This window comes from Podarcis erhardii (assembly GCF_964252035.2).
Source record: "Podarcis erhardii genome assembly, chromosome: 2".
Lineage (NCBI taxonomy): Eukaryota > Metazoa > Chordata > Lepidosauria > Squamata > Lacertidae > Podarcis > Podarcis erhardii.
Window position 1 is genome coordinate 1,449,100 of NC_138498.1, and position 16,296 is coordinate 1,465,395.

The 16,296-nt window shown below is 47.0% G+C and overlaps 1 protein-coding gene across 4 annotated transcripts in view; it reads right to left on the minus strand.

Moving 5' to 3' along the window:
* Positions 1-507: 507 nt before the first annotated feature.
* OLFM2 (olfactomedin 2) overlaps positions 508-16,296 on the minus strand; it is a 217,498-nt gene continuing 201,709 nt past the window's right edge. For all 4 annotated transcript variants that reach the window (XM_081851764.1, XM_081851762.1, XM_081851763.1 and 1 more), the window contains exons 5-6: positions 13,331-13,437; positions 508-1,521 (exon numbers count right to left, since the gene is read on the minus strand). In XM_081851764.1, the coding sequence (XP_081707890.1) occupies positions 844-1,521; positions 13,331-13,437 (785 nt within the window). In that variant the 3' untranslated portion in view covers positions 508-843. The remainder of the gene's footprint in view (positions 1,522-13,330; positions 13,438-16,296) is intronic.

Genomic DNA, 16,296 nt, shown 5'->3' on the forward strand with positions numbered 1-16,296 from the left:
GTTCTCACAGTGGCCAACCAGATGGCTGTGGGAAGCCTGCAAGGAGGACCTGAAAGATACCTGCATTTCGGGTTGCGTATTGGTTCAGGGAATTTGAATTACATTGGTTCCCATTAAAAGTGAACCAAGCAGTCTTCCCTAGGGAGATGGAGCCAGCCTAGCTGATGGGAGGCAAACTCCCACAGAAGAAGGCCTTAGAGCAGCCTTTGCCAACCTGAAGACATCCAGAGGTTTTGGACTACAATAACTATCATCCCTAGTTAGCACATGCTGGTTGGGGCTGATGGGAGCTGTAGTCCAAATCATAGCTTTAGAGAGGGTTGGGAGGCACAGAACTGGAGCTCACAGCCTCCCAAGGACAATTTTCCTCTTGCGTTTCCTTGGAGCTTTCAAAGGGAAAGGCTGGATCTTTGTTTTCAAAGCCAATGCCCATATCCCCAGTTGGAACCTTGAATATCTCCCAGCATCCAAGTCATTCATTGAACCAAGAAGGGCCCAAACTCCATCTAACCTCAACGAGATTGTCTTTATTTGCCACCGGTAAATAAATAAAATAAAATCAATAAAAAATTAAAAAAATAGCCGCCACCCCCCAAAGAAGCCCCAAACCAGATCCATGCGTCATCAACCACAGGAAAGAGAGAAGAGAGAGAAAGAGAGAGAAAGAGAAAGAAGAAATCTGTTTGCTTTATTATGTAGAAATAATGGCATCACGGAGTGTTTTCCCAGGCCACTGAGTTTGCAGGCCGCAGTGCTCCCCCACCTCCCAAACCCACAAGGATAAGAGAGAAAATGAACAAAAATGACAACTGAGAGAGAGTTGAGGCCTCTTTGCTTATGGGATTATAACTCTCCTGAAGTCTTGATGACATGGAAAAGAGTCACGTTGTAGATGACCTGGTGGCCATTGTTCCAGGTATAGAGGACCCTCTCCCGGGGGTTGTAGTCCAACATGGATATGTGGGAATACTGATTGTGGAAGGGAATATCCGTGTACTCATAGCTAGAAGTGTTTGTGTAGTAGGCAAAATAGATCTTAGCCCCAGCCAGGTGTGAATTGGTCACATAGAGGGTCCCGCAGATGATGAAGGATTCACCTGCACTCCGCTTGGGGTAGCCGGTGTCCCAGCTACGGAGAATCTCCAGCGTGACAGGGTCCATCCTGCTTACTACAATGTTGCCAGCATTCTGGTTGGTGGTGTAGACTGCCCAGAGCCCATTCTCATCCACCATGAAGTCGATATCTGAGAAGCCACCCCAGGAGTAGGGGAAGGTGTTGTTGTAGCCAGCGGTGTTGAGGCTGCGCTGCACGACCACACTCCGTGAACGGAAATGGTACTTCACCACTATGTTGCTCTGGTACTTGTTGTAGTAGAGGGACCCATTGAAGACCACGTGGCCGGTGCCAGCCCAGGGATGAGGCAGCAGGTGCTGGACAAAGTTTTGGCCTGTGATGAAGTCATTGAGTGTACGGTATTCCAGGACACGACGGCCTTTGTAGTAGCCATCCATGTACCAGACCTAAGGAAGAGCACAAGGGGCATTAGAATGGGCCCTGCTGAGATTACTCTGTACCAGATCACTTCAGTGTAGCTATATAGGAAGAACAGGTATTTTGAGGTCCAAAGCTGAAAATCTAAATGGAAAAAAGAGAGCATCATCTACCCCACTTAAATTTCCAGCCCAGACCCTAAGGTCTTCATCAGAAGCCCTTCTCTGTGTGTCCCACCCAAGGGAGATGCGCAAGAAGAGGCCTTTCTAGTGGTGGCCCTTGTTGGAAGAAAGCAGGCACATTTCCTTTTCTTAAGCTTCTAGTTAATGCATGTGTTGCTTTAAATGACCAGAGGGCACTGTAATCTCTCTATTTAATTTGACTCCTAATTTATTAATGAATGGGGGTCTTGAGGTGCAGCTGGCCAATTGGAGAGTCCCGCTAGCCACGTGCACTGGAACCTTCTCCCTTTCAGCGGCTCATTAGGTGGGGTGGGGGAGTCAGAGGAAGGGCGTCCTGCAAGGGCTTCTGCCTCCCCTTCCCTAATTCCTCAGACCCCAAAGGGGCGGCTCGCAAGAGGCGCCCTGCTCTGCCCACTTCAGCATCAAAGATGGGGTGCAGAAGATGTCTTGCACCCTCCTGAGCAGGCTCGTTTCGATGTTCTGCACCAAAATCAGAGCAGGTAGAATTTAGGAGGAGTTGCATTTCTGAAATCAGGATTTTGCCCCATCAACACCCTTTCTGGGTTGGCCTTTCAGGCAGAAAGATAACAAAGTCCCCTTATTCCAGCTGTTCGTGGGACTGGGGTGGTTGGAGGCGCCGGTAAGGGTGGGGGCAAGGACAAGTCTCCCCACCTTGCAGTAGTGGTTACATAAAAAATGGGCGCTTTTCACATGCCGTCCACAATTAAGTAATCAGCTGGCGATTAGAAGCTAAGGTTCGAAAGCGAAAGCCACCTAAAGAGGCAGGCGAAAATGCCGTCCATGCCGCTGTTAAAAGACTTGAAGGAAGGTGTTGATCTCCTTCCAGGGGTCTAAGTGTTAATATGCTCTTGAAAAGCTCTTTATTAATTGGTTTCATCAGAAACACTTGTAAACACCATGTCATCCAAAAAGTCACATTTCACATAACAACATGTGGCTGTGCTTATGTGGTCATTGGTGACTGCCTACCTGGATATAGTCCACTTTTCTTCAGCTGGTGGGTGTTTTGAGAGCCAGACTTAGGGCACACTTCAAGCACACCAGCAAGAGCCATGGCAGTGCCAGAGGGAGGAAATTGCCCCAGCCCCAAGGATACAGCCCTTCTCCAATTGCCTCCTCAATTGCTAGACTCCTGTCCTTAATGCATACTATTATTTTTTCTTTGCAAGATCATAACATTCGGGACACAACTTAAAGGTAAATGTAAAGGGACCCCTGACCATTAGGTCCAGTCGTGACCGACTCTGGGGTTGTGGCGCTCATCTGGTCAGACCTCACCTGGAGTACTGTGTCCAGTTCTGGGCACCACAGTTCAAGAAGGACACTGACAAACTGGAACGTGTCCAGAGGAGAGCAACCAAAATGGTCAAAGGCCTGGAAACGATGCCTTATGAAGAACGGCTAAGGGAGCTGGGCATGTTTAGCCTGGAGAAGAGGAGGTTAAGGGGTGATATGATAGCCATGTTCAAATATATAAAAGGATGTCACATGGAGGAGGGAGAAAGGTTGTTTTCTGCTGCTCCAGAGAAGCGGACATGGAGCAATGGTTCCAAACTGCAAGAAAAAAGATTCCACCTAAACATTAGGAAGAACTTCCTGACAGTAAGAGCTGTTCGACAGTGGAATTTGCTGCCAAGGAGTGTGGTGGAGTCTCCTTCTTTGGAGGTCTTTAAGCAGAGGCTTGACAACCATATGTCAGGAGTGCTCTGATGGTGTTTCCTGCTTGGCAGGGGGTTGGACTCGATGGCCCTTGTGGTCTCTTCCAACTCTATGATTCTATGATTCTATGATCTCGCTTTACTGGCCGAAGGAGCCGGTGTACAGCTTCCGGGTCATGCGGCTAGCATGACTAAGCTGTTTTTGGCGAACCAGAGCGGCGCACAGAAACACTGTTTACCTTCCCGCCAGAGCGGTACCTATTTATCTACTTGCACTTTGACGTGCTTTCGAACTGCAAGGTTGGCAGGAGTTGGGACCGAGTAATAGGAACTCACCCTGTTGTGGGGATTTGAACCGCCGACCTTCTGATTGGCAAGTCCTAGGCTCTGTGGTTTAAACCACAGCACCACAATTTATCTACCTGTAAATAAAATTTGCCCTTCTGAGCCCCTCATTTTTCTGGTATGGCCACTGGCAGCAGCACCCATCATTTTCTAGTATTATCATCTTAGAGAAGAGGAAGAAAGTGAATAAAATATTGGGGGGGGGGGCAGGTAAGCCTCACCCTGCATAATCGATCACATGATGTGGTGCATGCGCACCATTTGAATGGCAATGCCCATCAACTTAAGATGGCTTGGCTGCCTCAAATATTTTATGGGGGGGCTGAAGAGTTGGCTCCTATGGCCTACATCCCCCCCATCCTTAAATTTTGCAGTGCAATCTTACCGCCAAATATGTCCAAAAATGCATCATTTAGCAGAAAGTGTGCATAAAAATGCTTATGGATTAGCAAAAAGAATACATCAAATGCATTAGACTGCTAGCAAAGATGGGTACTGTTTATTACACAAAAGTTGCATGCTAAAATGTGTATATTAGAAAAGGCTCTAAAAGCACTAAAAGGCTCATGAATTTTCATGAGTACTTTTTAAATGTGGAGAACATAACTGAAGAAGGCAGTAGTTGAGAGACCCAAATGGCCAGAGGTGCCTGTTCCAAAAGCAATGTATTCCCTGAATGCAGCAGGTGAGGGAAGGGCTGGGAGCATGGCCTTGCATGGGGAAGGTGCCCCCAGGCACCAAGGAGGAAACCCTTCATTGCACTTCTGTACAGCAGCTGTGTAGAAAAAAGAATTTCGATTCATGCAGCTTTTCATGCAAGGTTGAGAAAAACTGCTAGAACTGCCACACTTGGGCCAGTTGAAGGATCAGAAGTGCTCTGCAGCGATAGCAAATGGGAAGCAAAGCTGCAGACAGCACACAAACAGTTAAAACTTCAGCTCCACCCCTTGGGGAACCGGATTAGTTAGAAGCCTGGAAGGCAGAGCATTGCTGCTCAATGCTTTGCAATCCTGTGGTTGTTGCACACTTCTAGTATCTGCAGTCATTCCCCTGGTTCCTTCTTCACACTCCACCCTCTGGTTGTATCTTTCTCTGCACTGCTTCCACAGGGGTACCTTGAGCAGTTCTTAGTGTCAAAAAGTTATTCCTGAAGTTTTGTTGGAATCTCCTTTTTGTAACTTGAAGCCATTGGTTCAAGTCCTACCTTCCAGAGCAGGAGCAAACAAGCTGGCTCCATGTAACAGCCCTTGAGATATTGGAAGATGGCTTTCCTATCTCCTCTCAGTCTCCTCTTATCCAGGCTAAACATATCCAGCTCCTCATAAGCCATAATCATTTTCTTTGCTCTCCTCTGCACACCTTCCAGCTTGTCAACATTCCTCTTAAATTGTGGTGCCCAGAATTGGACACAGTATTCCAAGTGTGGTCTGACCATGGCAGATGGCAGAAGAAAGTGGGGCTATGACTTGCCTTGATCTGGACACTAGACTTCTGTTGATGCAGCCTAGAATAGTGTTAGCTCTTTTTTTGCTGCTGCTGCTGCATCACACTGCTGACTCATGTTAAGCTTGTGGTCCACCAAGACCCCGAGATCCTTTTCACATATACTACTGGTACCTAAGATTTTACTGCTCTAAGATTTTGTCACACCCTGTGTGCAGACCATTTCACTGGAATTGTGCAGACCCAGATCAAGGCCTTCTTTCTCTCCCTCAGATCCCCAGAGGGTGCATGAGATTGCTCCAGCACAGGACACTGGTGCATCTGTGGAGCAAGCTCCTCCTTCCAGATAGGATACTCAACTGCCCTTGGTGCCACATGCAAGATGGCAACCATCTCTGAAATGTGACCTCTGGGCAGTCAGCACAAGCACTGATCACAAGCTGAGTTAACCCTTTCCTTGCTTGCCGAGTCTTTCACTGTAGCTTGCCTTCATAGCTCTCTGTGTGTTTTTCCTTTGGAGAATAAGCTTGTGGTGGGAGATGGTGAAAAATAACCTGGTAGCAAGGGTTGCAAGAGCAGTTAACTAGTGGGACCCAATGGCAGTCCCCTGCAAATGCCCTTTGCCTTCTGCATCACAGCAACTTGGCAAGCACCTTTGAAGCCCAAGCAGCACATCCTTCCAATCTCAGCTCATTGTCAGCTGCACAATTGGTCCAGACCATTAACATGCTCATCATCAGCTCTCACAGGCCCTGACCAGATGCCAGATTGGAGAGCTCCACTGTTTGCTTCAAACATTGGCAAAGGAGACAGGAAGCCTTGAGTGTATAAACTTTGCCGGAGGCTTCTTTGCTCTCTGCCTAACACTGGGGCTCAGCAGAGCAGCCCCAGGGATCTGTGCCTTTCTCTTCCCCTTTCATTCTTCTTTAAACAATTAAGCCCATTTGATGGAGCAGCTGACATCTCCCTGCATCGGATTAGCTGTGTTTGGTGCCTAAACTGGATCCCTCCCCCTCCCCTCCTCTCTTTCTCTCCAAAGCTCAGGGCTACCTTTTGAAATTTAAAATATAATTCACTCAAAAGGAAAGGCATAGTGGGAGGGGGAGAGATACAGCCAGACATATAACACGCATGCTTTCCAAGTCCCCTGGAGCCAACTGTCAACTAGAAATAAGACACTGAGAAAGTTTGCATTATCACCAGAAGTTAATGGGATGGGACTGAAGACTGAGAGTGCAAAAACTATGGTTTGCAGCTTGATCATTTGACTTGATCATTAAAATTAGCCGCCTCAGCTCCCACCTCCCTCAGATAACTGCTGGGGATCCACCAGTGTTAATTCCTCCCCTGTGATCATAATGCTAGGTCAATGAACCACCATTTTAAATTCCCCATAATGCCCTGGGGCAACCTTTCCCAACCTGGTGGCCTCCAGGTGTTGCTGGACTCCAGCTCTTATCAGTCCTAGCCGCCCTACTCAATGGCCATGAATGCTGGGAGTTGATAGTGGCAAGGGGCCCACCAATGTTGGAGGGGGTCCAACAGGAGCACTTGCTGAGAGTCCCCTGAAACCTGGAGTTATTGTTTAACTGTTACATATGTCAGGTTTTAGAATAGTGTTCCTGGTGGAAATATCTCAAGAGAGAGCTGGTTAAATCCAAAGAGGCTATGTAGGGTAGTAGACAGTGTGGCCAGTTCTGCCTAAGAGGAAACCCTTTTCAAATTCCAGTTCAACCAGGAATCCAGTCTCTCATGTAACTTCCCAGTTACTGATCACATTTCTATCTTGCCTTCTCCTTCCAAGGACTGGTGTATCCTCTTAGTTTAGACTATTTTGACATTCCAGTTCTGGGGCCTCATTTGTGACTCATCCGGGTGATAAGAACATACAAAGAGTCCTGCTGGATCAGGCCGATAGCCCACCTAATCCAGCATCCTGTTCTCACAGTGGCCAACCAGATACCAGTGGGAAACCCACAAGCAGAATTTGAGCACAACAGCATTCTCCTCTCCTGTGGTTTCCAGTAGCTAGTATTTACAAGGTGTCCCCTTCATCCTAGGGTATCTACACTGCCAAGACAGACATGAATTTGAGATGGCAGTGGAAGTTGGACACGAAGCCTAGATTCCATGTGATCCCTAGCCTATGTCCATGTCTAAAGTGATCTGGGCTACTGGCCACAACTCAGCCATTGCAGCCATGGGAGATCTGTCTTCATGAATTCCAACATGCATTGGTCCGGTACATGAGTCCCCTACCAACCAGTCTATGGGTAGACTGCCCAGTCAGCTATATGGTTAGCCTGTCCTTGTGCAGAATACCTGCAATGTTCTTGGTGATAATCTATATGGTTAGGAAATAAAATCATGTTATACAACCCTTTTTGGAGCATGCCATTCTAGAATACAGAGAACCAGCATCTCTTGGAGAAAGCTAGTCTGGATTCCTTCATCCTCACACCCTGGAATCCCGGGGCTGCCAACCTGCATTATTAGGCCCATGGGTACATTTTATTTTTGAGCAAGTGCCATGGCTACTTACTCATAAAAGAGAGAAAGTGTGCACAAACACATCATTTTTCCAATGGATCTGGGGAAGAGTCATATCCAGAAGAATTAATCTGAGTCTTGAAAAAGCACATGGAGCTGAAACTGGAAGTGGGGTAGGTTGTCACTCTTCCAACTTTCCCCTTCAGCTCTATGTACTTTTCAAGAGAAAAATAGTAACCAAGCTGACCACCTCATAGCCATGAGGGCAATGTGTGGCTTGGGGTCTCAGAGGCAAATGTGTGGCTTGGGGGCTCAAGGTCCCATTGGGCCAAGTGGGGTGCTGCTCCACCAGTTTACAACCAATCCTGGAGGTGACACTGACTGTCAGCTTCTACTTCCTTTGTCTCAGCTGGGAGGAAGATGGAGACAAGCTAGAATTAGTTGGCTCTGCCCATTACTGGTTTTGCCTACTGTTGATTTTCTGCCCAACCAGTCTCAATGGGCACCAGCCACCAATGCATACATACGTCCCCCCGGCCCCACTGCTTGTACTGAATCAGATGATTGGGCTATCAAGCCCATTCTGTTACCTATGCTCTATTAACTGAAGATACCGAGTCTGTGAATGCTGCTTGTAAACTCTGGCCAAGTAACTCATTCATCATGGGCTTTCTGCCATCCAAATTTTGTCTCCCACTTGTTTCCTTCTGCTTTATCATGCCAAAAAGCTCAACTGCAAAGAATGAGTAAACATATCCCAACCTTTATGGATGATTTATGCTTGTTTTATTAAATGTTTTCTCTCCTTTAATTTACAGAGTTAAAACACATTTTCACTCTTTTTCTGCTGATCAAACGCTCGAGTAGTTTTTAATAACTGAAGAAGAATTGTGATAGCAAGAGGTGGGCAAGATTGATTTCACACTTGGAGGATGATCAGACAAAGTTCCCCTCCTTGGTCTCTTCTGCAGAGCTGGGGTGGAAGGGAAGGGAGCCTGTTTGGATTTCTTCTCAATAAATCATTTTTCTATGGAGCCACAGGACTTTGCCAAGTCCTTGAAAACTGGGAATATGTGATCCTGCAAAAGTTTATAAGGGCTTGTATTGACTGAAATTCACATTAAGCCTCAGTTAACATAGGAGCCCATGAAAGAGAAGTCTCCAAGTGATTGTAGCAGCTAAAGCAGGGGTCAGCAAACTTTTTCAGAAGTGGGCTGGTCCCTCTCTCCCTCAGACCTTGTGGGGGGCCGGACTATATTTTTTGGGGGGCGGGGAAAATGAATGAATTTATATGCCCCATAAATAACCCAGAGATACCATACATTTTAAATAAAAGCACAAATTCTACTCATGTAAAAACACCAGGCAGGCCCCACAAATAACCCAGAGATGCATTTTAAATAAAAGGTCACCTTCTACTCATGTAAGAACACGCTGATTCCCAGTCCGCCCAAGGGCCGGATTTAGGCAGCGATTGGGCCGGATCCGGCCCCCAGCCCTTAGTTTGCCTACCCATGAGCTAGAGGTTTGAACAGCTGCTCCCTTCCAACCCAGTTTTTGCGCCACCACAGCATCTAGATTCTTCTTGGGCTCAAAGCAGCAGAGGAAGTTCCTGCCCAATTCCCAGCAAGGAGGGAAAGTGAACTAGTAGTGAGAGGTAGTGCAGGTCGCTATCACAGCTGTTGGAACCCTCAGCTGCTACATTCACCCAGAGACTACTGACCATAGTGAACCTCATTCACAAGTTCTTGTATGAACTGGAGATAAGCTTCTTTTACATGTAACTTGAAAGACAAAGAAGCAAGTAGAATGATACACTGGAATTACAAAAGTAGAAGGTACCATATTGTCATCTACTCAACCCCCCTTCCACAAAGTGGAATAATCCTCAAGACAGATCTTCTGATTGACCCAAATAACTAAGACCACAGAATTGTGAGGAAAACTTCAGTCAAAAGGGCCAATATGTTTTTCTAAACAGGAATATGAAGGGGTTAAGACTCATAGGGCTCCTGAATTCCTAGAGGGCACTTTATGAGGTAAAATCCTTGCACAAGCAGGAAAAATATAATGGCTCTTAACTTTTTGAACTTCCTCCCACCTGAGGAACAGTTTTTTTCTCGTCATGCAGCTATAGGGATAATACGCAAGGTCTGTGCTCTCCCAAGCCCACGCACCATCTTCAATCTCAACCACATATTTTAAAAGTAATTTAGAAGTAGCTTTGCCTGTCTTGTATTTCTAATTGCTCACGGCTGAGTCCTGAGCAAGACTATTATGTAAGTAAATGTTACATTTTTCATGTTTACAATACAGTCTGTTGCCTGATTATTTTGTAGAAGATAAAGAGGGGAAGTCAGCCTGCTGGGGCAGCCTTAATCAATATATAGAAGTGTCAGCTCCGTTCCTTCACTGACAGGGAATGAGAAGGCAGGCCGAGAGAGAGAACAGGCAAGAGTGGGGTGCAGAGGGAGGGGAAGCGGCAGGGAGCAGCCAGAACTGGATCTCTGGACACAGGGAGAGGGAGAGGGCAGCTCGTCAGCTCAGACAGGGGCACAGGCACAGGGGGGCAGGGAGCGCCCCCTCCCAAATCTCGTAGACTCATGAGAGTGTCCGAGAAGCGCAGTCAGGACAGGGAGAGAAGGTGGGGGTTTCCCTGTCGGGGGAAGAGGGGGCAACTGTGCTTTCTGAGGATGACGGAGATTAGTGGAGCTCCGAATGGGACCTTTTGATTTGACTAAGAAATCTGGAATAATTAACTGCCGGAGTCGTCTCGCGTATGTGGGAGAGACCCAAGCCACTGCAATAAGTTTCCAGTTTAAATGCTGCAAGGGATGGTATATTTATAATTCTGCAAATCCAGTGCTATAAATCTCACGTGAAACTAGAGAGACAAATTAAGTTTCAGCACATAAATTAAATTTCAAATTCAGCGGAAAATCTTTTACTCTTAATTTTCATTATACTCAATTTACTATAATTCTCATGATAAATGATGACACTAAGATTGTAGTCCCGCCCTATCTCCTAGAGGAGCACAGGGACAGCCACACAACATCACTTAATCGGCTTCACATACATGGGAGTTTAAAAACAATTAATCTCTCTCCTATGCTTAGGCTTCTTATTACCAGACTAATTTCCAACCGTTAACATTTCTGCTATCCCATTTTTTAATTTTTGCCTACAATAGGGATTCTGAACTTCCTAGGGACCACATTGGCCACTTTCAAACCCGTACATTTCTCACAGAGCATCAATTAAGCTGAACTGCAAAACCAATGTAAATTAAGTTATAAAAGATGCTGACTTAGTCATCCCATACTTATGTTGGAAAACTGTGTGTGTTTGTTTAAACAGCCAGCTTCTCTGTCAGCTTTTGGTGTGACCAGGAAAAAGAGCTAGGGGTCCCTTTACTTTTACCTTTTAGGAGGAAGCTCTGTTTTCCAGGCCACTCCCAAACCCTCTTTTACAAAAAGGTTGATAATTGGGGATGCATTGGGAAGGTGGAAAGACAAGAGATAATCCTCTGACTACTCAACAGATTGTATAAATCTTTCACCTTTTCAGTTGAGATAAGATCTCAATCCAGCCCAATACCTCCACTGCTGAGCCACTAGGCCATTTCCCCCTCTCAATTTATGTCCGCACTATACATTTAAAGCACACTTATACCATAGCTCCCCCACAAAAAATTCTGAACTGTAGTTTGCTCCTCACCTCACAGAGTGTTTGTTGTGAGGGAGGAAGGGAAAAGGAGATTGTTAGCCGCTTTGAGACTCCTTAGGGTAGTGATAAAGCAGGATATCAAATCCAAACTCTTCTTCTTCATTGTTATAATTTGCATCACCCTTATCAGACCACAAGTTCCAGGATGGGGGGTGGGGAACCAAGGGTGTTAGTAATTTAAATCCTGGAAGCTGTAGTTTACACCTCACAGAGCTATGATTCACAGCACCCTTAAACTACAGGTCCCAAACTACAGGTCCCAGGATTTTTGGGCAGGGAATAAGAAGAAGAAGAGGAGGAGGAGGAGGAGGAGGAGGAGGAGGAGGAGGAGGAGGAGTTTGGATTTGATACCCTGCTTTATCACTACCCGAAGGAGTCTCAAAGTGGCTAACACTTCCCTTTCCCTTTCTCCCCCACAACAAACCCTCTGTGAGGTGAGTGGGGCTGAGAGACTTCAGAGAAGTGTGACTGGTCCAAGGTCACCCAGCAGCTGCATGTGGAGGAGCGGAGACGCAAACTGGTTCCCCAGATTACAAGACTACCGCTCTTAACCACTACACCACAGGGGGAACCAGGCCAGTACAAGTGGCATAAAAGTGCTTTAAATATACGGTGCAGCTGTGACTCCAGCCCACCACCAGAATAATCTGAGGAACAGAAAAGGAAAGGGGTTCTGGGCCACTTGAGATTACTATCAGAAGTAGTAGAGCATAATACTCCCGTACCCCACCTCTAAGTCCAAGTCCAATGTCAAGTGGTGGTGTTATAAGAATTTTAAGGTCTTAGATATATAATAAATGTTCATAAATGTACCATGCAAACACGTACATAAATATATAAACCACATGTCTGAAGCCGCACAGGAATACAGTCCTGAAACCATTTTGACTCCCAAGCTGACCAAATGTTTCTCTGCAAGGAGGGAGGAGGTGAAAAAACCTTCCTTGTTACAGGAATTGGGTAATCACCAATTCAAAGGAATGGCAAGACTACCAGGAAAGGCAATTAGATAAGGCATTATCAGATAACCTGGCAGAGAGGAAAAACAACAACATTCAAATTTCTGTTGTAGACCGCCTTTTCTCTGATGTAAGTATGATGTATGGAGGGGTGGTCTTGAGCTCCAGGACAGGGAATTTAAAATGTCTATACTGTATAAGGGCAGGCACACCTTTGTTCTGGGTCCTCCTCCTTTCCCGCGTGTGAGGGGAGCACCCGGTTGCAACAGATCAATAAAGATCAGACTTACTAGCTGCTTTGCTTCTCAATATTCTCTGGTTGGTCTCTGTTATTTTCTCCTACCGATAGGGAGCCCACGTAATGACTCTATATGGGCTCTTGGATACCCCATAAGGGAAAAAGGGCAGCTTTTGTTTACAACAGTAGCAAGAGTTCTCCTTCTCTCTTCTAAGATGTTAGGAGGATAGGAAGCTGCTTTATGCAGAGTCAGACCATTGGTCCATTTAGCTCAGTATAGTCTACACTGACTGGCAGCAGCATTCAGGATTTCAGGCTGGGAATCTCTCTCAGCCTTTCCTGGAGTTGCTGAGGCTCAAACCTCCAATCTTGGACACGCAAAGCTGATGCTTTACCCTTGAGCCACACCCCTTCCCCTGTTCATTAGCACCATTTTCTCCCCTCTGCCTTTTGCTAATCTTCTATCCTACAATCCGGACAGATGACTTTATGCCATGTGTTTGGTACAGTCTCAAAACTTAGAAGGTTTTGTGCTTATTTAGTCAGGTTTCACTCATTAAAATCAAATAACCTGGGGAAATTCTGTGAGTTCAGTCTAATTTATATTTGTGCTAGGTTTAAACAAAAGGTTAAACATTAACCTTCTGGGTTGTGGGCTGTTGACGTACAAGCCAGCCACCCCACTTACGAGCAGCTCCAGAGTCTCCTGAGAGCAATTCATCCTTGATTCTAAATAAGTGAGCCTAGGGGAATTTTGTCTCTCATGCACTCACCCGGCTGTCAGAACTTGGGGCCATGGTGTCCGTCATCCAAGAGCCAAATCTGGAGCCTGATGCCCGGATGGTGATGGGGTTGCTTACCCCTGTGAGCTTTCCACACCCTGAAGTACAAAACAGAGATGGATGAGAGGCTTAGAGGACATGTGAGAAGGGAAAAGCTGGAAGCAGGTCTCATTGGCCAAGGAAAAACAATGTGGCCCACCAGGAAGATTTTTGTCTTGAGACCCAAGTTCAGATTCCTCTTTGGCTATGGGATCCATGGGCAGCCCTGGACAAATCACTGTTCTTTTGTGAGGGGACAAAAGTTTGTTGGTTTGGGCCCAATTGCAGTGCCACCCCCAACCCCCCAACCCCCCCCCCCCGTGCAGTGGCTAAATGTGAATGATTAATAAACTCAAGCAGGCAATCGTCTGGATTAAAAAAGGCCACAACTTTATTGATTACAAATATAGATGGATTTTTGGCTCAGGCATTGGGTGTATATCCATTCCAGCCCCCATTGGGGGGGGGGGATATTTAATTTTAAAAGGTTAAGGGAACTCAGTTCCCCTGAGTTCCTGCTCAACCCCCCACCCCCACCCCGAGCCTTACTTCAGCACTGATATTACTGCATGATCAACACTGTTGGCTTAACTTGAACAAAACATTTTTTTTTTCCAATTTAGAAAACCACAGCCTCTCAAAGTTGAATTCCAAAAGCATTCAGAATTCTTCAATGCCATATTTGAATGAGTTCAATATGTCCAGACTGTGCACTGTATGCTCTGTGATAATTCAGCTCTTGGTTAAGCAACCATACCACTGAATCAGCAGCAGAACCCACAGGCCGCAAATGAAGATGCACATTTGCCCTGCGGATTCTCTTCCACCCATTTTCCCAGCACTTTGCAGCAATGCGGTAAACGTGAGATGCATTGCAAGCTGGATGTGTGGCAACTCATCTGAATTGCCCCTCTGATAAGTGCACCCTAGTGATATTCTGACATCTCTGCATCTTTTATTTTCTGTTCAGCACAGCAGTAAGGCCCACATGACACCTAGATTATTATTCGCAAGGTATCAGCAGTGCAGCAAAACAGTCTGAGCTCACGAGCTCAAGAGAGCTCACGGCAGCTGCTGCCTGGAAAAGAAAAACATATGGTGTAGCAGCTAATAGAGGCAAGAATTTGCTCCAGATACCCCCATGGGTTGCATTTAGATTTCAGCACACAGAACTGGCTTTGCCCTTTATAAAGGTTCTATCAACATTACCCACATTACATCCGGCTCAAACATGTAGCATCAGTATATGGTACAGCCCTTCCTGGGCTGTTCCACTTCCAAGTGCAGCTGGAGGAGAGAGAAGGGAGAGAGGGAGGTTTTAACCTAGATTTCTCTCTGGCATCTCTTCACGAGTGGGAAATTTATACCTGCGGGGGAACATTCAGATGTATGATTTCCTCATTTTCTGCCATAAGTGAGCTTCTGAGGCTGGGGTACTCTCTGTCACGAGACCCATATGAAAGTGTTATGAAGGAGGTAGTCTGATCCTGAGGAATAATGGGTGGAGATCAGAGAGGTGGAGTCGTACTGGAACGGAGGAAGTGTTGGCAAGACCCAAAGAAATCTAGGAAATGGATTGGCAGCAGTGTGTAATATGATGAGCTTGATCCAGCCAATTGGGGTAGCAGAGGATTGTTCTACTCTGGTCCAACTGGACACCCCTAGTCTGATCCCTCCTGACATAGAACTGCCCCCAGTGCCTCCCCCTGTCAGGGATGAGCTCCCTGACAGGGGGAGCCTATTGAGGAGCAAATCAGATGCTGAGCTGCTGCACCTCATGAATAGACCTTACAAGCTCAGCCCACTCAGAGAAGTACCTGCTTCCTTGCCCAGTCTTGGGGCACAGGTTGTTGCCATGCTAAGTGCCATGTCTTCCTCTCCTTCAAACAGAAGGTGCAGCAAGCATATTGCTTGTTGGCAGGGGCGTAGCATGGGGGTGAGGGAGGCTGTGGTCCTGGGTGCAGAATTCTGAGGGGGCACAACCTGGCACCCCCACGACAGGCTCCCTTTGCCAAGGCCACACTTCCCTTTGCCAAGGTGAGCTGTGCTGGGCCAGGCCTTTGGGGCTGTGGTGGCATCCCCTTCTCCTAACAGGCAAAGGGATGTTCCACCCCAGGTGGAACTCCTGCTGGATGGAGCCCTGACTTTTCCTGGCCTGCACCAGTTCTTCCCCAGGGTCTCCGTCCCAGTATGTGTCCTTCGCTGAAGTGCACACCTCACAGAGGGAGCACAGAGAGGAGAGCTGTCTGCTTGCCCAAGACCCACCAGCACCAGCCCACACACTACATGGCCAGGAAAGGTGGCCAGGGAAGAGCTGCACTTGGTGCCTCAGCCTGCTCTCTGTGTCCCTCCTCTTAGACCTGCTGTAGCTGCAAAGCCCACCAAGGAGCACCAGCTGCTACTCCTGCTGGGAGCTCACTGAGCTGAGAGGGCAAACGTGGCCACTAGCAGGCAATCTCCATGAGCAGCAGCCACTGAAAGCGCAGCCAAGTCTGCATGTTGCCTCCCAAACAATGCCTGCAAGGGGGTTAGGAGCCGCAATCCTTGCCCTACCCTGGGTGCTGCCAACACATGCTACACCACTGCCTGTTGGATCAACAACTCAGCATACACCTAGCCAAGTACCTAATCGTCTTGCACACCTGATATACCTTGTATACCATGCCTTGCTCATGTACCTGCACTGATTTAAGCATTAAAGTCTCTGGCAGAAACCGAGCTGGGAGTTTGAGTTCTATGTCTGGTAGTGAGAGCCTAGATGCCCTCCCATCCAATGGCAGGCTTTTGCTCATCTGGGTGTAGCCTTCCACTTCAGGCCTTGGTTGCTAAGGTGCAAAGGGAGGACCAGTCTTCCTCCAACATTTAGCCAAAAGCAGTGCAAGGAACAGGCAACTCTGCAGGCACAAAAAATGGCTCCA